Source organism: Triplophysa rosa, linkage group LG8 (assembly GCF_024868665.1).
Source record: "Triplophysa rosa linkage group LG8, Trosa_1v2, whole genome shotgun sequence".
NCBI classification, from domain to species: domain Eukaryota; kingdom Metazoa; phylum Chordata; class Actinopteri; order Cypriniformes; family Nemacheilidae; genus Triplophysa; species Triplophysa rosa.
In genome coordinates this window covers 6,257,492-6,281,471 of record NC_079897.1, presented here as the reverse complement: position 1 = coordinate 6,281,471, position 23,980 = coordinate 6,257,492, and the positions used below count along the sequence as shown (strand labels likewise).

The window sequence follows — 23,980 nt, the reverse complement described above, 5'->3', positions numbered from 1 at the left end:
GTGCACATCCTCTGAAGTGTATCCCACAGCGCACACAAACATCCACAGAATCCATGTACTGGAAATATTCAGAGAAAATCCCTTCATAAACACAACAGTTCCTTTACAGTATGTGTTCCTTTAAACTTCTTCCAAGAGAGATGGAGATGTTACATGAATGCATTAGCAGCTACAGAAACATTTCTACTGTGTGTGAATTTCTAGATTTACATACAATTCAGTAGCTGTACTGTCAGTCTTTCTTCTGAATCTGACCAAATGTCCATCTTTCCTTCTGGCTACGTTCAATAAATGCTAGAGTCTTACATGTAGCACAAAGTCTGACTCTTGTTTCTGTTCTCCTGAAATCCCATTGTGACTCTTACAACTGCAGTGTGTAAAACTCACATCTGTACATGCTTTGGCACTTAGAGACTGCTGAAGAAGAATATAAAGAACAAAAAGTACAACCAAAAAAAGAAGAGTGAAATAGTGAAATATGTAAGGGAGGATGTATCCTGCCGGTCTCAAAATGACCCCAGACCCTAAAGATATTCACCATCTTTTTACATGGCTATTAAAGAAAGAAAGAAAGAAAGAAATGGACATACAAAATTAATATGGCGCCGCAGATGGCTGCCTCGGTGTGGAGCTCTCCAGTTGTATTAGTGTTTTTGTTAGTTTGTCCTGTTTTATGTTTTTCCCATACAATCAGTTTCACAAGAGATGAACTGCTGAACATTCGGCAGTGCACATCATCTGATCTTTTACCAGTTTTTGATTATTCGGACGTTTTACTTAACATCGCAGTCGGAGGCGCAGCGGCGCTAACAAAGCGCTCCAGGACGCGCAAGCATGGGAAGCGAGCCGGCGTGCTAATCAGGCTCAGAAAGCACGGCTTTAAAACTGCGCTGCCTACATCTGGCGAATCTGCGGTCTCTGCCAAACAAAACAGACGAACTTCTTCTACTATACCGGACAAATAAGGATTTTTCAAACTCTGCTGTTTTGTGTTTCGTGGAAACGTGGCTAAATGACTTCATCCCGGACAGCGCGCTACATCTGCCCGGCTACCAGCTGTTCAGAGCGGAGTGGGGTATGTTTCTACATCAATGAAAAGTGATGTACAGATACAACAGTGATGAAGAAGATGTGCTGTCTCGACCTAGAAGCACTCTTCATTAACTGTAAGCCCTTTTACTCGCCGCGAGAGTTTTCCTCGTTCATTCTCGTGTGTGTTTACATTCCACCGCAAGCGCACGTGAGCGTGGCGTTACAACAGCTCGCCGATGACATCACGGACACTGAGCAACAACATCCGGACTCTGTTATTATTATTCTAGGCAAAATCAGGCAAAACTTACACTCGAGCTGCCAAAATACCGACAACACATCACATGCCCTACCAGAGACAAAAATATTTTGGACCATTGCTACACCACAATAAAGAATGCATATCGCTCTGTCCCTAGAGCAGCTTTAGGACTGTCTGATCACTGCCTGGTTCACCTTATCCCAGCCTACAGGCAGAAACTAAAAGCTGCCAAACCTATGGTAAGGACTGTTAAAAGATGGACCAACGAAACAGAGTGGGCCTGTGTTTTTGAAGCTGCTACCAGCGATCTGGACGAGCTCACAGAGACTGTAACATCATACATCAGTTTCTGTGAGGATTTGTGCATTCCTACCAGGACTTCCTTAAAATACAACAATGATAAACCATGGTTCTCAGCAAAACTCAGACAGATTCGCCAAGCCAAGGAGGATGCCTACAGAAAAGGGGACAAAGTCTTGTACAAGCAGGCTAGGAACACATTGACAAAGGAGATCAGAGTGGCTAAGAGAAACTACTCTTAAAAAGTTGTAAAACCGGTTTTCAGCCAACGACCCTGCATCTGTGTGTAAAGGCCTTAAAGACATCACCAACTACAAGCCACCATCCCCCAATTTTGCAGGCAATCAACACCTGGTCAATGATGAATGACTTTTACTGCAGATTTGAAAATGCTAACTTTACACCTCACACCAACTCTGACATTATCTCTACACAACACCTATCACCTTCAGTCACCCCACCTCCTGCACTTCAGATCAGTGAAGAGGATGTGTGCCGAGTCTTTAGGAAACAAAAGACAAGAAAAGCACCAGGCCCAGATGGTATCTCCCCAGCATGTCTTAAAAGCTGTGCTATTCAACTGGCCTTCATCTTCTCACAGATCTTCAACAGATCACTGGAGCTGTACACAGTTCCTTCCTGTTTCAAGCGCTCCACCATAATCCCCATCCCAAAGAAACCCAAAATCACAGGACTGAATGACTACAGACCCATCGCTGTCACATCTGTGGTCATGAAGTCATTCGAGAGACTGGTACTGGCTTATCTGAAGGACATCACAGAACCCTTACTGGACCCCCTGCAGTTTGCCTACAGAGCAAACAGGTCTGTTGAGGATGCAGTTAACATGGGGCTGCATTTTGTCCTGAAACATCTGGATAGACCAGGGACCTATGTGAGGATCCTGTTTGTGGACTTCAGCTCCGCTTTCAACACCATCATCCCATCACTGCTCCAGACAAAGTTAACCCAGCTATCTGTTCCTGGCTCTATCTGTCAGTGGATCACCAGCTTTCTGACAGACAGGCAGCAGTTAGTGAGAATGGGGAAACTCACATCCAGCACCCGCACAATCAGCACTGGCGCCCCCCAGGGGTGCGTCCTCTCCCCACTGCTCTTCTCCCTGTACACAAATGACTGCACTGCCCAGGACCCTTCTGTCAGACTTATGAAGTTCGCAGACGACACCACACTCATTGGCCTCATCCAGGATGGTGATGAGTCTGCGTACAGACAGGAGGCTGAGCAGCTGGCTGTCTGGTGCAGTCATAACAACTTGGAGCTGAACACACTTAAAACAGTGGAGACGATTGTGGACTTCAGGAGAAACCCCCCTGCACTCCCCCCTCTCACCATCATGAACAGCACTGTGGCAGCAGTGGAGTCATTCAGGTTCCTGGGCACCACCATCTCTCAGAACCTGAAGTGGGACAATCACATTGGCTCCATTGCTAAACGCCCAGCAGAGGTTGTACTTCTTACATCAGCTGAAGAAGTTCAACCTACCACAAACTCTATTAAAACAGTTTTACTCAGCAGTCATAGAGTCTGTCCTCTGCACATCCATCACTGTCTGGTTTGGCTCAGCCACAAAGTCAGACATCAGAAGACTACAGAGGACGGTTCGGACTGCTGAGAAGATCATTGGTGCTCCCCTGCCCACCCTCCAAGAACTGTATACATCCAGAGTGAGGAAAAGGGCTCAGAAAGTCACCCTGGACCTCTCACATCCAAGCCATCATCTCTTCACAATGCTGCCATCTGGTCGGCGCTACAGAGCACCGAGCACCAAAACAACCAGACACAAAAACAGCTTCTTCCCTCAGGCCACCTACCTCTTGAACAGTTAAATGTTTTTACACACCGTGCAATTAATAACTCTGTGCAATAATAATTAAGTGCAATATTAATTATATCCTCCAGATAATACACTATCTATTTTTATACAACTTTTTCTGTAAATTATATTTCATTCATTCTGCTGTATATAGCACATACCTTGTACTACAATAGTCTATTCTTATTTTTTACTTGTACATATTTACATACATACATAGCTTTACACTCTCTATATCTTTATCTTATGTTTATTGTATTGTATTTCTTAATTTTTTATACCCATAGGCCCTTATTTAAATCATTGTGTACTGTATTCTATTGTGTTATGGTCTCTGTATACTTGTTGTTGCTGTTTCTGTGTTTTGGATGCTCCTGTCACCAAAACAAATTCCTTGTATGTGCAAACATACTTGGCAATAAATCTCTTTCTAATTCTGATTCTGATAATATTTAAGTAGAAATTATCATATAAAAATAAATAGGCCCTATCAAGGGTAAAACTAAAAGGCATTTGAGCATCTGACCATAGAATTTACCAAGTGACCAATCAGAATCAAGCATTTTAGAAAGCCATGTTAAAAAAGCAACGTGAAAAACTGTACTGTATATGAAAATAATCGTACATTGTCTGCGAGAATACAGGGGCTTCATCATTCACGTTGGCCATGCGGATGCGGATGGAGGCGGTGCCAGTGCGAGGGGCCGTTCCCTTGTCTACAGCCACCACTACACACTCGTACATGTGGTTGGGTCTCTCGTAATCCAGCCTCTGACTGGGGCTCACCACTCCATGAGATGAGATGTCAAAGTCAACGCTCTGGATGAAGTAAGAAAGTTCAGCATTCAGGCCTGTATCACAGTCTCTCGCCAGAACTAGATGGAGAGAGAGGGGAAGAGAAAAAAGGCAACAAATAACTGTTAACCATCAGGTCATGTTGACTAAGGGGAACTGCTAGCAATAACATAGCGGTAAATTACTGCAATGACAACCATGGTGGAGATCTGCTTTGGGTCAGACACTGAAAACTTATATTGGTTTTTCATCATGTGTATATCTCTGACAGCTGTGTTCTCATTAGACCTGGAACGTTCCGGTATTGAGAACACTCTATAAGCTCACTATAACCAACAAAGCAAAACGCTTAAAAAGTGTAATAATAATAATAAAAGTTTTTTATATCACTATTTAATAAAGTATTAAATTATACACTTTAAAAATAGTAGGTTATGAGCCAATTTCCTGGTGGGAGGCGCTCCGCAACTGTGCCTCCGGCGACCCAAGTTCGAATACCAGTTCGAGGTCCTGTGCTGAAACTGCACCCCTCTCTCCATCATATACCTTCCTGTCAAGATCTCTCTATGGTCCTGTCAAAATAAAGGCATTAAAGCCCAAAAATATAACATTAAAAAAATGCTGGTCAAAAAGGAACAACCCAACCCACTGACTTATTTTGAGTTGTTTCAACCCAAAATGCTGGGGTGTTTTAACCCATTGCTGGGTCAAAAGTAAACATTTTCTGTGTTAACTTTACCCAAATGCTTGGGCTTGTCCCTTTTTGATCCAATTTTTTAGAGTGTACTATATTAACAAATAAATGTATGCTAATATGCAAAATATAGTAGTTAACAGTAATAAAGTTAAAGGTTATCTTGTTCCTGCAAAAAACATTTTTTCAAGATATACAATTTGTGACATTGGCTCAGTTAGGGCATATTGTAGCGCAACACTAAGGGTGAAAGCATCTTGTTTAGTTGTTGCAGCCGTCAACGGTAAGTGTTTTTTAAATTAGGTACGCTGTTGCATTAATAGAGCCAATATTAATTAAAACTATGTAGCGGAGGCCAACTCTATATTTGATCAATTTAAGTGCCCATCTGTTGGTGGCACGGCGTAAAGCTGCTGTTGACTGGAGCAGATCAAAAGTAAAAGTGGAGGAAGGCTTTGCTGTCATTAGGCCCTGGGCCAAAGTCAGGGTCCTGTATCATTACACTGCAGGCAAGCTGTCATCACACCCAGCCAGCCAGCACACTCATTTACTACAAGCACATGACGGCCCTCTAATCTCCAAGGCAAATACTCATGGGCTCGTACCCACGGATATAGCAACGTGGAGCAGAATTCCCTTTTTCGCTCTCTGCTTTGAATTGTTGCGACTGAGGGAGGCAAGCGGGTGAGGGTGGGTGTCAGCGGCTTGCACATGTACAAACAAGCACAAGGCCTGAATTCAAACAGAAGGTTCATTAAAAATACAAGCCCTAATACACAGTCTCTTAGGGCTACCTATTACCATATTTAATGCAGGCGGACGAGAGACCGCAGCTAAATTAAACATACCAGTTAGGCATCTTGGGAGACAGAAAGGGAAGCCTGTAGGTAGGCGGGCTAAGGTCGGACGAGCTTTAAGTGCGCTGCTTCGCCGCACGCTAAATCCTCTCCGAGAACTTTCCCGTGCAATAATTGGAGCCCGCTCTGCGTTTCTTTTCCTGCTAGGGCCTATTAAAAGTGGGCAGCCAATTTACAGTCTAATCCCGTTTTAAGGTAAACAACAATAATAATCTTCTCTTCCTTCTGCTCGGCTCCGCGCAGCCGACGATTGCTCCGTATTTATGTTCTTTTTTTCCACTCGCAACAGAACGCATTTGATAAGCAAATAACAGCCCCAGCTGGTGTTTGTGTGAACCTGCTGATTTTCCATGTTGAGAGTGAGAGAAAGAGAGAGAGCGAGCAAGAGAGAAAGAAGACACAAACAGGCACAAAAAAGAAAGAAAGTTGTTATGTGTCGCACGCTAAAAACAGAAGAGCCAACTGGAATCAGAGGCAGAAACTGTTCTGTTTGCATACGGAAAAAAGCGAAACAGACGCGAATGAAAACAGCACGTAATATGTAAACATAATTGAACCGCAAAAAGGGAGTGGGCATTCTAAATTTGTGCATCTGCCTCACAAAGTGTGCAGTCTGACAGAGCTTATTCACTTCTGTTCCCTTTGCTGTACTTATTTTGTCTTTATTCTAGTCGTAGGCTTGTGTGCAACAAAGGCCAAATTAAGGATGGTTAATCACTGAAATGTTATGGAGAAGACGAGGAGGTCTTTGAAATGGTGGGTAGAGCTAGGGCACCATAGGGCTTCAAATAAGGAATGGATGAGAGCCGACTGAGAAGAATTTTCCAGGCTCTGAGCACAAAGCTAATTAGCTAGTTTTCAATACTGAGATAAGTACAAGATTGTGAGAGGAATAGTTCATATAAAAAACAGAACATTTATCATTTGAAACACTATCATATGGAAAAGAGAAAATATATTCTGATCATTTAGAAAAGTAAAATCTCACATTTTTAAAACCCTCATGCTAAGTACGAGCAACACTAATATCCATGCGTGCCTAACCAAGTAGGCTACCACCAATTAGTCATAATGAATATTTTTCCAAATAACTAATGCATTACACGATGTCTCATTTGTGTTTTCTTTAAAAGGCCTCTAAAACACCTTCAATTACAGCAATGAGATCACAGATGGAGCCGGTTGTGGGAGATAAACAGATCCCATCCCATTAACGATCGAGTTTAGAGGAGGAGGTTGGCCACGCCTCTTCCTCTCTGTGCTGCCTGCCTCTGTCAGACGAGATTATCTGTAGAACACGCAGGAGGTCATAACCCACCCAACTCTCCACGGTGGAGATCCCACATCTACTGCAGGGTCACGATCTCCAACCTGCAGTTACAGAGCCCACGCAGTCATTGTATGTCAGATTGATGGTCTCTTGAAGGAGAAGGGCTTGGCAAGGGATGTCATGATGAAGAGATGAGAGGGAGAAACAGAGAGAGACGGGGGCATAAAAGCTCCTCTGCCTGGGAGCCACTGAGCTGGCTTTGATTACAATCCATTTACCACCCAGAAAGCACTGCCATAATGAATTATTTCATAATTACAGGACTGAGATGAAGAGGCGCTCGCCCCCACAGAGCAACCAGCAACAGCACCTGCCTCAAGAGCAGGACTGCTGGAGGAAAAACACAGACAGACAGGGAGAGAGACAGACACTAAGATAGACTGATAAAGAGAGAAAGACACAGAAGAGGAAACATACAGACACACAGAGAGAGAAAGAGAGAGAGAGAGAGAGAGACAGACAGTTAGACAAACTTTTAAAGAAGGACAGAGACAGAGGTGAAAACATACAGACACACAGAGAGAGTGAGGCGGAAGCTAATATAGACTGATAAAGCGAGAAAGAGACAGAGGTGGACAGACAGGGTAAAAAGACAGAGAATGAGTGAGACATACACAGAAAAGCAGATAAAGACACTAAGATGGATACACACAGACAACCTAAAAGAGAGCAAAATACAGAAATGGAGCCAGACAGACAGACAGAACAATTAAAAAATAGAGCAAACGACCTAAATTGATACAGACAGACAGACAGACTAAAAAAGAGAGCAAAAGACAGAAATGGATATACACTAACAGACAGAACAATTAAAAAATAGAGCAAAAGACATAAATCAATACAGACAGACAGAGGGACAGACAGAATAAAAGGAGAGCAAAAGACAGAAATGGAGACAGACAGACAGACTAAAAAGAGAGCAAAAGACAGAAATGGAGACAGACAGACAGAACAATTAAAAAATAGAGCAAACGACATACATGGATACAGAAAGACAGATGGACAGACAGACAGACAGAATAAAAGAAGAGCAAAAGACAGAAATGGAGACAGACAGACAGAACAATTAAAAAATAGAGCAAACGACATACATGGATACAGAAAGACAGATGGACAGACAGACTAAAAAAGAGAGCAAAAGACAGAAATGGCTATATACAGACTAAAAGGAGAGCAAAAGACAGAAATGGATATATATATAAAGCAGACAGACAGACCTAAAAGAGAGCAAAAGATAGAAATGGATACAGAGAGAGAGACAGACAGACAGACTAAAAAATAGAGCAAAAGACAGAAATGGATCTCTAAAGACAGACAGAGTAAGAATGATAAAAAAGACAGATGGGGATGCACACAGACAGAGAGTGAGACAGACAGACATAAATGGATAAAGAAAGCGAGAAAACGAGAGGTGAATACAGACAGACATCAAAAACATAGAGAGAGCGAGACAGACACAGTGAAAGAGATATAGAGACAGGGGGGAGAGACAGATAGCGTTTTAAAAGTAGTTTTTCTGGTCTTTTGTATGTCATTGATGTTACTGTAAATTCATAAATTGCTACTGAGACACATGGACTCACTCACCTTGTAGCAGTGATGTACCAGGAGGTGTGGTCTCAGGGACATTGTCTCGACTGTAAATGGAGTGCATAAACTCTGGCGTGCAATCATTTTCATCTGTGATGTGTACTACCACCTGCAAAAACATATGGATGGAGGGAGAGAGGCCGATCTTACAACATGGACAAGCATTGGCATTTTTACTAGTAACATGGCTATGCTGATCTAACAGCTACAGTATACCCACATAAACCAGTTCATGGGATAAAACTTCACTTCACATCAAGTGTCACAGATTTATAAAAGTTGAATATAGGCATTAAAACAGAAATAGTGTGAAAATAGGAGAAAACAGAACAGATAAAGCCACTGAATGCAAATGGATCAACCACCTCACAGCACATACGTACACACACACACGCACGGACACGCAAACCACAGACAGACTCAGTGTGAATGTCAATCTCAACTAAAGCTCTGATGATATATGCTCTATCTACATTCAGGCTGTCCTCTGTGCAGCGATTTCTGAGCATTCAGACAAAATACTGGCACAGGATTTGACTTTGACCGAACAGAGTGAGGGAGACCAGGAAAGCGTGTTCTCAGTGGGGACGTTAGTCATGGTGAGGGTTGAATCCCACAGCATGGCTTATCTCAGAGGAACAGCACTGCCAAAAGCCTAGAAAAGTTTCTTCTTACACAAAACATACATAGATGACCATACAAGTCTGAAGCCTGTGTGTCTTTGTGGCTTACTCTTTTCTCAGGATCAGTCCGCTGAATGGAAACTTCAATGTTTGCTTTATAATGCTGAAGGTTGAATATGGCGGTAATGAGTTTGAATTCTGCTGCTGGAGGAGCATTAATGCTAACAGCAATAGCAGCAGGAGTCTTACAGAGACGAAGAGTTTCATCTTTATTAAATCATTTCCTCATGCTGAGCGGCAGATGTTTACTCCTCTGTTCTTGTCTTTTCTCATTTCATCTTATTGCAGTTTGTTTCTTCTCTTCTAGTCTTAGCATATTATGTCTCTTCTTTTTCTCTCTTATAGTCTCTTTTTATCTTGTCTTACCTTTTCTCTCTTAGTCACAGCTCTTGTCTGATATTTTCTTTTCTCTCTTCCAGTCTCATCTTCCAGTATAATCTCTCTTATTTTTTCTCATTTATACTGTAGGAGCCTCATTTCATCCAGTCCAAAACAGCCTTTTTTATCTTTTTTTAATCTCTTCTTTATCTCTCTTCTAGTCTTACTTTTTATTTTGTCTCTCTTTTGAGTCTCAATTGATATTGCCTTACATTTTCTTAACTCCTTTTCTCTTCTAGTCTCATCTTGTCTCATCCTTTCTAGTCTTTTCTTGTTGTTTTACTATTTTTCTCTCTTCAAGTCTCATTTGATCTTGTTTCGCCTTTTCTCAACTCTTTCTCTCCTTTATCTTTCTTCTAGTCTTACTTTGGTTTATTTTGTCTCACCTTTTCTCTTATTTTTCTCTAGTCCCATCCTCCTTTGCCTCATCTTTTCATCTCTTTTCAGTCTCAATTTATCTTGTTTCACCTTTTCTCAACTTTTTATTTTCTAGTCTCATCTTATCTTGTCTCATTTCTTCTTGTTCCCCTCTTTTTCTCAATTTTAGTCTCATTTGATCTTTTCTCACATTTTCTCATCTCTTTCTTATCATTCTGTCTTATCGAGTGTCCTCTTATCTTATCTAGTTTCATCTGTCTAGATTAGATAACCATGGCAGTCATGGCCTAATGGTTAGAGAGTCGGACTTGTGACCAGAAGGTCGCCGGTTCGATTCCCAGGCGGGTAACGACTGAGGTGCCCTTGAGCAAGGCACCTTACCCCTACTTGCTCCCTGGGCGCTGCAGTGATAGCTGCCCACTGCTCCGTGTACGTGTGTTCACCACTTGCTGTGCATGTGTTCACTACTCTCTGGATGGGTTAAATGCAGAGGTCACATTTCGGGTATGGGTCACCATATCTGACTAATAGGTCACTTTCACTTCACTTTCACTTATCTAGTCTAATTTCTTGTCGTTCTCTTCTTTCTCTCATTTAGTCTCATTTTATCATCACACCTTTTCTCTTATGTATCATTTGTTTTGTCTTGTCTGATCTTTTTAATCCATTCAAGTCTTTTCTAGTCTCACCTTTTTTCTTCCTTTTCTCTTTTCTAGTCTCAATTTATCTTGTTCTCTCTTCTGGTCTTAACTTGTCTCTCCTCTTTTTATCTATACTAGTCTTATTTTATCTATAGTCGTTTTTAATCTTTAATTAAATAATAATTTATCGTAATTTAATCATTTTTTTCCTTTCCTCCCCTCTAGCCTCATCCTCCTTGGTCTCATCATTTCTCTCTTCTATTTGAATTCTTTATTCTTCTAGTCTTTTCTCATTTTAGTCTCATTTATCCTGCCTTAAATAGTCTTGTCTAGTCCTGTCTCATTTCATCTCTTCTCGGTCTCTTCTCATCTGTTTTTGTCTCTTCTTCGCCTATACTGGAGCAGTCATCTCCACAGATGGTGTAATTGTTTGGCAGGGGCCAGTGACTCAAACATCTCCAATGTGTGTGTGTGTGTGTGTGTGTGTGTGTGTGTGTGTGTGTGTGTGTGTGTGCGTGTGCGTGAGTGCGTGAGTGTGTGACGGCTGCTGGCACACGCACAGCTACACATCATTGTTTCCCAGCCAAGTCCATCAAGGGGACTCAATTAATGTGGAGGATCTTCTGCCAAACAAAGAACATCAACACTGAACAACAACAATGTCAGCGACACACTAACACCCAGCAGACTGCATTTACACCACTAATAGCAGCAACATGACCGATAAAAATATATCACAACTCAGTCAGCTGTTTTTTGCCTTTGTTGCATCACTGTAACATACAGTACATGCAAACAAACACTGTGGCATGTTTGATGACCTCAGCACCACATACACTTTCATTACAGATTTTCTGCTGATATGTGTTTGTTTGTCTGTCTCTGACCAAATGTCCCCACAAAGATAGTAATACCATCAATTGTGGGGACATTTTTGGTTAAGAAAAAAAACAGCTTATAATATTAATTAAATTGTTTGTTTTATGTAAAAATGCAGTTTTCTGTGATGGTTAGGTTTAGGGTATATAATATACCGTTTGTACAGTATAAAAATCATTACATCTATGGAAAGTCCCCATAAAACATGAAAAGCCAACATGTGTGTGCGTGTGTGTATGTGTACCTCAGCCATGTTGCTTAGCCCTGTGCCTGGTTCAGAGGCTCTGACTTGCAGGTGGTGAAGATGTTGCCCACTCTCATAGTCCACGCTGCGAGTCAAGCTGAGGGTGCCACTTTCCTGGTTTATGCTGAACAGGTTGCCTAGATTCACCAACAGCATATAGGACAGGGTCTTTCTCTGGAATGAGATAGCCTGGACCAATGCCACCCTATAGACATCACACACATGCACACACAGGAAACAGAATCAAAACACTGGACAAGATTTGATTCATGCACTTTGTATTGCAAAAAAATGTTTCCTGTGTAAAGGCAGCACAGGCCATCACAGAAAGACGTTTCTAAAACGTATCCAGCAAATTTTTATAAGTCTTATAAGACACCTTGTTCTGGTCATATTTTAAATCAGTCACATGTATGCTTTGAAGACAAAGGTTTCAAAAGATGTTTCAAAGCACCAACATAAACAAACGTTACTGCGCGTGCACGCTTTTGTGGCACAAACTTAACTTTCGGTACACATTGGCAAAGAATAGAATCCCTGTAGCTTATTTCTGATAACAAACAAAAGAAATAACAAGTAAATTACATTAGCTAGCAAGTTAAAATTATGTCTAGCCAGTATTATTTTGGGTTAAGTTATCAGTAGAAGAACCGTTCCTTGGCTAAACTTAAATGCAACAAAGGTACATAACCTATCAAACAAATTAACATACAATAAAATTCAACAAATCGTTTAATAAACTTATTACGCAATAAAATACTAATATAAATGAATATAAGTATAAATTAAATACAATTTAAATAGTGATATTATTAGCCACCATGGCCAGTAAAACAGTGAAATAGCGATGACCGGAAGTTAACTTTGGGCTTGGCGTGTGCGTCCTATGAAAGAAAAATCACAAAGGAGATCTATTTTATATCTTAATAGTTAAAAGTCAAATAAGTTTAAATGAGGTTAAATAAAGGAGAGGGCAAAAGACAATTCTTAGATTTTACTTGTACACATTTCCTATAGTTTTAAAACAGATCTAAACAATCAAAATGCTAAAAGACGGAATCAAACGCCACAGATTTCAACAAAATTTCTCATCCAACTCTTTCAAAACCAAATATTATGGAATAAGATATCTGCCATCTCGTTACTATTATTTTCATTTCATAATATAAATTATTATATATAGTTGATACTTTAAACTTAAGAATTCCTTTGCGAAAAAGAATCGAATGAATAAATAGAATCGAATGCAAAACGGACAATTTTACATAAGCTTACCTATAGATTTTGTATCAAATTGGAGTATCACCTTGTTAATGTCAAGCTCTACGGAATAGATTGTCTCCTGAGCATCACATAAGAAACATTCACATAAGAAATATTATTTGCGTACTTGAGTTGCTGTCTACATAGAGCATCACAACTATAAACCTTTTAAGATTTCAGTTCAGAAGGCAGCCAAGCAGTTCTTACAATGCACATTTACAACTTGGAAATCATATCTGTTATATAACTTAATGTCGCCATGTCATTTCTATGTCATCTCACACTGTCTTATATTTTATAACAGTATGTCTCTCTCCTGTCTTATAATGATTAGCGGTCCTCTGTTCACTCAGATTATTCTACTCTGTTTTGTGCCAAAGCCGGAGGGGGGAGGTTCAGACTCTTCTTTTCATGTTTATCCAGAAGTTTCTTTTAATAAATATTTGAATTTGAACACGCTTTCAAATTCAGAGCCTGGGGACAAAATGATGCATCTGTGCTCCCCTTCTATGCCACAACCCCCTCCATTCCCCCTGCCCCTCACCACCCCCACCCCAACCTCCGCTGATCCTCCAGGGCAAATTGTTTTATGCAACAGATGACACATACATCTTCAGCGTTGGCCATGTTTACACAATGGCATCTAATGAGCAGCAAATTCTGAATCTCGTCTCTTGCTGCTTGCTGACATGTACTGTAACTTTCGGTACTTACGCTTGGCCCACCCTAGTGCCTTCTGGGACGTAGATCGTGTAGGTGATGTTGGTGAACTGAGGGGGCCGGAAGCCAGCCAGTATGAAGACAGAGGCGTGCGGTCCCTTCCTGCCCTGCAAGTCCACAGCCTGGACGGTCAACGTGTACTCCTTACTAGGGGTCAGGGGTCGGCCTGTGGTCCTCACTTCTCCTGTGATTCGGTCAACCTCAAATGAATCCTCCCCACCTGTCACCAAAAAAAATTTGGCATGTCATTTTGGAGAAACTCCAGCGACGTGGCACTTCGTTATCACCAAAAAATTTAAAGAGCAACTGTTGTAAAGTTCGGCTAAAATTGCAACGACATTACAAAGTCACACAAGCCTCGGAGTGTTTTTAAACACATTAGGGGTGAGGAACCCTTCTGCCATCTGTGTGCGCATGGGCAATAAGCTCCCCTCTGTTGCTCCTTCAGGACAACATTGAGACAACAACTCATTTTAACCGCTGTCCCCCTGAGCGTGTCGATATTTGGAAGCCGAGGAAGAAGAGGTGGATGAAGATCACAGCTGCTGAGGCGGAGCTGATCTCCCAGCTGTACCCGCTCTGTCTCAACCTCTCGCAGCTGCTGGAACGCTCATCTGCTTTCGACAGAGCTTCTGATCCATTCTGCCAAAAATCCACCCACTTGGACAAGAAGGGATTGTGTCAGGGTGACAGGTATAACCACCAATCATAGTACTTTTATTTAAACTCAACTTTTAAATCACTGTCTCGAAAATAACGTAACAATCTTTCATAGATTTGTTGCTATGAGTCTCACAAACTGGCACAGGGTTATACCTGCTCAGGAACAAAACTAAAGTTGACCTAAAAACAAAAATTCAGTCATCATGTATTTACTCTCTTGTCATTAAAAATCAGTATAACTATTTAGTCTGTAGAACACAAACAATATTTTGAGAAATATCCCAGTGGTTTTGTGTCCATACAAAAGAAATCAATGTATGGCTAAAGTTGTTTGGTTAGCAGCATTCTTAAAAATATTTTCTTTTGTGTTAGAACGGCACAAGGGTAAGTAAATGCTGAAAGAAATTTAATTTTTGGGTGAACTATTCCTTTAAAGATGAGGTAACTCGCAGCCAATCTCATATAAATCTTGAGTACCTATACAGTAGTATTGCGTACTTCGTATCTTCGAAGAGTAGGGGGGTGGAACTACAGCAGCACGAGCACACAATCATCGCATTATCCCTGCATAACTGTTGATTCACTATAAGTTTGATTTAACATTATGCACGTACATGCCGATTGCCAACAAAACACAGACATATGACTTAGTTTGACTCACCGCATGCGGTTCATGACCGGCATCTTTTGGCGCTGGGACCACTCCATCTATCAGTTTCAAATGATCTCCAAATCCAGAGTTATAGCCATCGTTTACATAACATTCATCACCCAAATGCAGTGACCAAACAAACACAGTTGAACTTCCGTCAGCCGAGTGAAGCGGCATTGGTGTGCTCTTTCTCACGCTGGCTATCGCATATGGGCATGGTCTTTCGCTCGCTGGATGACGCGTGAGCGTGCTTTTCTGGGAGACTTGTCCAATAAGGGACTAAGAACCCTTGTTACAAAACGGGAATCAATTTTGTAAAAAAAAATATCCGAAACGTTTACGAACCCTGGCAGAGTGAATTGAGCACAGAAATACAACGTCATACGTTCAACTCGTTTTTTGATAAGTTGATCATTTTAAGCTTGAGAAGCCAACACGTTTAACAGTGTGAAGAAGTCAGAATGCATGAAATAGCATGTTACCTCCGCTTTAAGGGCAATTCATTCCACGGATGAAACTATAAAGCAAACTATACAATGATGACTAAATTAACGTCCGCATTAACGAATGACAATATTATGCATATTTTTAGCTCATGCACTGCAGTATCACATTTTGAATGTGCAAGCCCATACTTTTATCTTTTATCGAACATCAAAAAAAGTTCTGAAAGTAAGTGCAAAAATATAATTCTATCTATAATTTTATCACAACAATATGTCAAACTTTATCTTTATAGTTAACGTCCTTAGGGTCCTTAAAAAACACATGGTCCATGATAGATTTGTTTAGAAAATCTCTCAGATATTGCAAGATTATTAATACTGTCCTATTTGTAAACTGAACAGCAGCTTGTCTGCTTTATTGTGTTATTTGTGGTACAGTAAATACAGTATATTTTAGTATTATTTTGTTTTTACTGCATCCGCAGGGCCAAAATCTCTGACTTGTGCTTTATTATTATGCTGCCATGCTTCTTGAATGCAAATCTAGTCTAGCGAACAATAAATGACACTCAAAAGAAGGACAGACCAAAAAAATTGACTGATAAACACTACTGCAGATAGTGGAACATACTGCTGAAGTTTATAAACGTCTCACCGTAATATCACCGGAGATGGCATATTTATAGCAGAGTCTAAATCCTTATGGACCAGTGAAGTCATTTTGTAATGTCACAACATATCAAATGATGAATGACTTGCCATTATGAGATGTTATGATGTTTCTGAAGATGTCCTGGAGGTACAATAAAAACTTAGCAATTCACCTGTTCTAACCATCTCTCCGCACACACAAATTTACACAGATCACTCATACAGTAAAACAGATCAAAGCTGAATGATTAAAGCCCTTGTGGTCTGTTTGCTTCTGACTAATTTGATGTGTGACTCCCACAGTCCTCTTGAGCGTAAAGCATATTTAAATTTCTTTTAACCTTTGTTAGTCTCTGTGCACTAAATGAAATCGCTTTAACGGTGAGTGAATAACTACGAAAACGGCAAGAATCAGATTAGCAGTTTAGTGTTGTATGCGATTTCCATTTTAATTTTAAACAATTGCCTGTGGCACAGACATCAGTGCTAATCTTTTTATTGCATTGGCAAAATAAAGGTGCATGTACGGTGTCCATTATGATCTTGCATGATTAAAAAAAACTATTCCAAAGTTCTCTCAAAGGAATATCAAAAGTATTACAGCATACTGCTCTCAATATATAACAACTCAAGGGTTTAACTATAAAATGTGTTAAAGTTGCTTCTTATTACTCCCACCCTTTTGCGGTTTAATTTCAGATCATCATCAAAATAAAACCTTGAGAAATCATTTAATAACGGGCACTTTATGTCAGAAGCTGATTTCTATCCTAAACAATGTAGTCTAAGCCTCAGATGTCACGCCCACGGACCGTTGGCTAAACATCTGATGCATAAGGCACACTTTTCTGGAAACACTCCAGTAAGTTCGAAGTCATCATCTGATTGGTTGAATTTCACAGGATTTCCGGGAGACATGCGTGTCGCGTCTTTAACGGTCCGCCTGGAAACTATTGTTAAGTTGTCGTATTTAAAACGGTTGCTATAAGAATTCATCACGATTGACTTAACGCTTTATTCTTAAAAGTATGCGAGGTTCAAGGCAGAAAGTTATACGCAAGGCAAGTTTATTTATATAGCACATTTCATTAACAAAGGCAATTCAAAGTGCTTTACATAAAATGATTGACAAAGATATAATCATTTTGTTGATGTTAACTTTTGACACGCTCTCACCGGTCTGTTACTGCGGGGACATTTCCACACCTCTAAACATGATACGGCACAAAACGAAACGTGATTGGTTGCTTTACCTGTCAAGTATATAGCCTTTTGGACGGGCCTTGGCCAAAGAAAGCGGCAAAAAGTTCCAGACCTTCAGTTCAGTTTGAAGGTCTGGCTACGCAAGACTATAAACAATGTGACACGTCAACATTATTGATCATGTACAGTAATGAATGTTTGCGTGTGAGAGGCGAGTCTAATTCCCTTACCATCTAAACTAGGGCAGAGTTTTAACCGGCAGCCTGATTGCATTGACAGTTTTCCAATGACACGATTGGCAGAAGGTAGCAGTGTGACAGATGCTTAAAGGCACCACCCATTATACCCACCATCAACCAATAGGAAGTGAGCTGATCCCATCAAACCGTCGCCACTTCGGGCCACGAGCTTGTAAACCACAGAGCCGGGACCGGTGTCTGGACCGACGGCTGCGAGGTAGGGGTAGGGGAACATGGCCCACTGCAGATTTGAGAGGTTGGGAGGCATCAGAGTCAGTCTGCACAAGTACCATTCTTCACCTACAGAGAGAGAGAAAAGACAAAATATGTTGTGTTCATCTTCTCATATAGACATTTGTGTTCTGAAACAGACATGAAAAACATAAAACTAAGAAAAGTAGGTTACAACAAATAGGAGTTTTTTTTCTCATAATAAACTACGCTTTTGGATGACATTTATAACGCTGTGAAACTCTCAGAAAACTAATAAAAACACATCTACCAGGTGTACCATAGTGTTGCAAATACAGTATCGCAACACCAGCCAAAAGAGCAGGAGCAATGCAGAAAACCTTCAGCCACCCTGAGTTCAGTGGCACCCCTCGTCTTCAGACTGTCATTCAGCCCGAGGACGCTAAACTACAAGAGAGAAATGACATTTCTGCTGAGCACGTCATCTCTGATGCTCCCCCCGTAGGTCCTGAGGAAGTCTGCTGTTAGAGAGACGATCAGCTCCCTCAGACGGCCTCTGAACATCAGACGCAGAAAGAAAGGTCTTAACATAACAGAAATATCTTTTTTTGGGGTGGAGGGTTGCGGATCGTTTTTTTTAAATCACTGTTTGTTTGTCTCCAGACTTGGATCGTGTTGTTTTGACATCTCACGCAACAGTGAGACAAGAGCGAGCATGAGAAGAAACTTCACTTCTAAGCAGCCCGTCAAGAGGGAGCGGAGTACTGCTACCCCAACTTCCTGTCTTTTCATAGCCACACTTTGGAGGATGTCAAGAGAGACTGATCCAGAGAGAAGCAATGAAAAGACAAAAGAAGTGAGATAGCAAAATAGATACAGGGGTTGGAGGTTTGGGTATCAGTGAAAGTCTTGCGTTTTTGTTTCCACGTCTTTATGTCTCTGGAAGCGATTAAGAGCACGTTGAGCTGTGTTTCCATTTATGACTCGTGCAGACAGTCAAATAGACAAAACCGTGTGGCTTTTCTCCCTGACCACTCCATCACCAGTGCAAATAAACCAACAGACCAACAAAAAACCCCTCAGATGATGGCACATGTTAAAGTAAACTCAAAGTGACATACTCTATGCAAATCCATGCAAATTCTGTCAAAGTTGGTGTTGGTGTAATCAAATTCTGCGGTTGTCTGCTGGCCGCTGTGTGATTCTCTGACGTTTGATGGTAATTCGGATAAATGATCAGTGGGCTACATGACTGAACCGAACATGATGTATGCTAAACACATTAATAAATGTATTTAGATGAGAGGACAAAGGCTTTAGCCGTGCTTAGTAAACAGAATGGATATGTCTCACTGAATTACTTACGCAAGAAAATATTCTGTTGCTCTTAAAGTTAGGGATTAGGTGTGTGATAAAATTCTGGTAATGACAATGACCGTAAAAACCATGATTATCTACAACGTTTGGATTTTACACACGTTATATTGTAAATAGTAACTGTTTAAAGTTTTCCTTTAAGAGCCAAAACGTTCATGAACGCCTTATATTTTGAGTTTAAAGGGACAGTTCAGCCAAAAATGAAAATTCTGTCATCATTTACTCTGTTCCAATGCCTGTATACATTTCTTATTCTGCTAAACACAAAGGAAGATATTTGGAAGAATGTCAGCAACCAAACAGATCTGACTTCCAATGAATGGATACAAAACCTCTAAGACATTTCTATAAATACCTTCTTTAGTTTATATACAGTCATATACAGGGTTTTTTGTGGAGGGGGGACTATCCCTTTAAACGTAAACAATAAAGCTCCAATGAAAATGCCAATTGAATGTTATTTACAGGAAATGTAAACTACTTAATATGTAAAAATAGTGTAGTTTTACTGTAGACCATTGTACAGGGCTCAAACGTACAGGGATTTTTGTTGCATGTGAGGCTGTAGCTGTGTTTAGATTTTTAGCCAAATAAGGATTGACAGACAAGTCAAAAGGTGGGTGACTTCCTGTGGCCTGTGAGGGCAGATAGACACCTCAACCCTGTTCAGCACTGTTAGTGAACTATACGGGGTTTCCCATATTTCTGTGCCTCTATACATCCACAGTCTCCACACGGACACACAGACCTCAGAAGTGACCTCACATGGAGCTCTGCATGCAGACCACCATCGGAGTGCCCTGAAGACCGAACAGATGTGGATCGAACCCCAGCAGCTAACACCCACACCTCAGAGGCTAATGGGCCACAGACTCAGTCAACAAACCTCCAGCCGGGAGAGGGCAGTTCAAGGAACGCCTAAGGAATCCTGGTGAGGCTTCTAACAAAGGCTTCTCTACCCCACTCCTTCAAAACAGCTGTCACAGTATCGACACATCCTGAAGAAAGATAAATATTCCTCAGATGGGAAGAATAAGAGAGAACTAGCTTTCAACAATGATGGAAACAACAAGGCCTTCTGGGATTGGAGGAATGAGGCCTTGCTATACTTTCCAATGACTGGGCTTCCAAACAATATTGAATCCTCTTTCTCTTTCTGTGCAAAAAACCCCACAATGAAATCTTCACTCATCGATCTTTTGGCCTTTGCAGTTTGCAAATAAAGCCTTGCAGACTGAAGAAAATGATATTCCTTTCAAAGGGACTTTAATGGCCGTCAGCCGCATGGAACATGTGCAGCTTCTTCTTTTGTTAACGTATTTGTCTGTATCTGAGGCATTAGAAAACGGGAAAAATAAGACTCAAAGTGATGAATCAATGCTAAATCACAACCAACACACCAATGACACAAACAAGTACACATTCTAAACACACAATATTAAAACTTTTTAAATGTCATAAAATAAGTGTCTTTCCAGTGATCCACTACATCATCTGGAAATCTGACCCAAAGAGGAGGCCAACCACACATCTTCCTTCACTTCCTGTGACATCTCCCCAAAGCTCCCCCCTGCCAGGTACCTCTCTACAGGACCTCCTAACCAGATGATCTGGAATTACACACAAAAACGCAGGCATGCAGGAGCGTTGTGAAAAGCTCACAGGTGTCTGAGTGAATGACAGTGTAGGGTGAGTTGTCATGGTGACTGGGATGGTGCAGGTGTCTCCCTGAGTAAAGTCTTCGCTTTGGTAGGGTACGGTCAAGTCTCTGTGACATCCAAACAGCACGAAATTGCCACGTCTTAACTGGTCCTGCAGTTTTGGCATCGTAGACTAAAAAGAGAGCTCTTTTCATGCTCAATTAAATACTCAGCGATGTATATCTCATTGTTGCTCTGATGACATGCTTTTCCAGGGGTGTAATTAAGTTTTCAAATCAGGGCCTTTGTCTCTCTCTGTCTTTCTCAATCAACCTCGCTTTTGAACTCCACATTGAAATTTCTCAAAGCATTTAAAACAACTCCTAGACATAGCAAAAAAAGATTTTTAAGATACTTTTGTGTTCCAGTTACATTCTTATTCTTTCACAGCTTAGGAAATTTAATGTATTTCTCAGAATCTGTTTACAGTGGAGATGCACCGATATATCGGCCAATAATCGGTATCGGTTGATAAAAGCGATTTTCACACTATCGCCCGATAGTTTAAAAACAGCCGATGATCCGGGCCGATATATCCTGTCAATCAAAAGAGGACAGGAAAATGCAATGAATTTGTGCATGAATGAATACCACGAATAACATTCAGAAAGAAATATCAATTTAATCTTCAGAATCTGTATTGGCAGATATCACTCTGAATAATCGGCTATCGGTATCGGTGGAGATTAGGAGTGTAAAGGTTCTCGGTAAATTTTTTTAACTGCATGGTTCTCCACCAACACCAATTTGTCAGTAGTCCCTTTTCCCTGAACATAGCACAAATCGAACCAAAACCGTGACCCTAAAACCATGACAAACCGAACCGTGAGTAATTTGAACCATTGCACCCCTAGTGGAGATATTTAGTATCTGTGCATCTCTTGTTCACAGTAGTATACATTACAATACTAAAACCTAAAGAAATGCACTTCCTGATAATTCTCTCTTATAGATGTTGGTGACAGAGACGTGAGGATGAAGGTGAGTGACATGGATCAAGTTGAGCAGGCTGAAAAGACTAGCTCACTAAACCTAACACACACAAACATACATACAAAGAGAGACAGAATGGCCGTTAATGTAGGTGTGCATACTAATCTGTAGGCAGTGACAGAGGGCAGTGTGTAAAACAGACAGGGCATTATTGAAGTACTCTTTGTGTGTCGACGGTGGGGGGTGTATCAGCCGAGTCAAAGCACAACGAATGCTAATTAATAATCTCACATTGTAGCCCACTTTTAAAGTCATAACACACACATTACACACACAATTCTATCCCTAAATCTAATCCACACACACCAGTTAACATAACTTAATTGATGAGACTCATTTATTACCCAGTGAAAAAAACTCCTAAAATGTCCCCACTAGTGACTTTTAATGTTTCACTACATTACTATAATATTTTTATTTGACCCACAGAAATGTAGGTAAATCTATACACACACAGATCTGGCTGGCATCTTCAATACACAGATGCCAATTTGATTTTCAAGCCTATTTAAAAATATGTTGTGACCTATAGTGCCAAAAGCAACACTCAAGCTCTTTAAAGTGAGAAATTCACAGATAACGCTACATTTTTAATGATCACTCCTACACTCCCATTTAGACACAGTTGTTCAAAAAGAAACATGCAATTCACGCACACACACATGGTTTATTATCTCCATGGGGACAGTCCATAGGCGTAATGATTTTTATACTGTACAAACTCTATATTTTATCCCCTAACCCTACCTCTCAATTTTTGTCCCCACGGTGACACGAGTCCCCATGAGTTGGTGTGCGTTCAGGTTGAGGTCCCCACACACACTTACACACATCATGCACATTCACAAAGTTCCCTGCAGGTTAATTAAGCCCATTTTTCACTGCTGATGAGAGCATGCAAAGAGAGATAGAGAGAGAGAGATGAGGAACTAAACACACATAATTATGTTTCCTCTGTTCTGTTGATTTCAAACCAACATCTGTGTGGGATGTTCTTGCACACACACAGTCCTTGTCTCCTGCAAACAAATGCAACTGCTCTATTCTCTTCGATGCTATATCAAAGCTTGGCATGTTGTTTATTTCATACACTGTCATCTAAAATACAAGCAATACTACACTGGGGAAAAAAGAAAAACAGACTTTCAAAACGAGAGAGCAGTAGAGCTGTTACACAGAGGACAGAAACCACTCAGATAAATACAACAACACAGCTAGAGATAGATCCTCCATCTTAGTGATGTGTTTTCTCTCTCTTGCTTTGCCTCTCTCTCTCTCTCTCTCTTCTCCTCTTGCTGTTTATTTCCTTTTCATTTCAGCGGAAGAGCTCTGATTGAAAGCCCTGAGGCTGTTTGTGGACACTCTGTGAAATACAGCAGAAGCGGCCACGCACGGACAGCACAACACTACGCTAAGCCACAAACACACAGAAAAACACACACACGCTGCATGCCCTACAATCGATTGTCCTTTCTGTGGAACATTAGGTTGTAAAACGTCTTGGTTACGGATGTAACCTCGGTTCCCTTTCTGTCGGTCTCTCGACGTTGTGTCGAACCGACAGAATGGGGTTTGTCTTGAGAACCTATCATCTTCTGAGTATTTAGAAAAGGCCAATGAAAATTGGCGAATGAAATTTGCATGCCGGGCTCCTCCCCGGATGTCCGGGTATAAGAGGGAAGCCGGCGTGCTCATTCATTCACCTTTGGTCTGAGGAGCCTAAAGCATCCTCCCCCGACCGTTGGGGTGGGCGGCCAGTGTTGTGGCATGAGGGACACAACGTCTCGTTCCCTCCATCAGGGAACCGAGGTTACATCCGTAACCAAGACGTTCCCTTTCTGTCGGTCTCTCGACGTTGTGTCGAACCGACAGAATGGGGTTCCTATGGAAAACGCCACAGCACTGAACCGCATCACAATCTCTGCGGAGCGACGTTGACTGGCCTGGGCAAGTCAGACAAACATGCTAATGCGAAATTATG

The 23,980-nt window shown here is 41.1% G+C and overlaps 1 protein-coding gene across 1 annotated transcript in view; it reads right to left on the bottom strand.

The window, feature by feature from the left end:
* Positions 1–23,980, bottom strand: part of si:dkey-22o22.2 (neural-cadherin) — a 164,159-nt gene that overhangs the window by 54,539 nt on the left and 85,640 nt on the right. The window contains exons 2-6 of the mRNA XM_057339641.1: positions 17,849–18,037; positions 13,878–14,103; positions 11,901–12,105; positions 8,695–8,806; positions 4,057–4,306 (exon numbers count right to left, since the gene is read on the bottom strand). Coding sequence (XP_057195624.1) covers positions 4,057–4,306; positions 8,695–8,806; positions 11,901–12,105; positions 13,878–14,103; positions 17,849–18,037 — 982 coding nt within the window. The remainder of the gene's footprint in view (positions 1–4,056; positions 4,307–8,694; positions 8,807–11,900; positions 12,106–13,877; positions 14,104–17,848; positions 18,038–23,980) is intronic.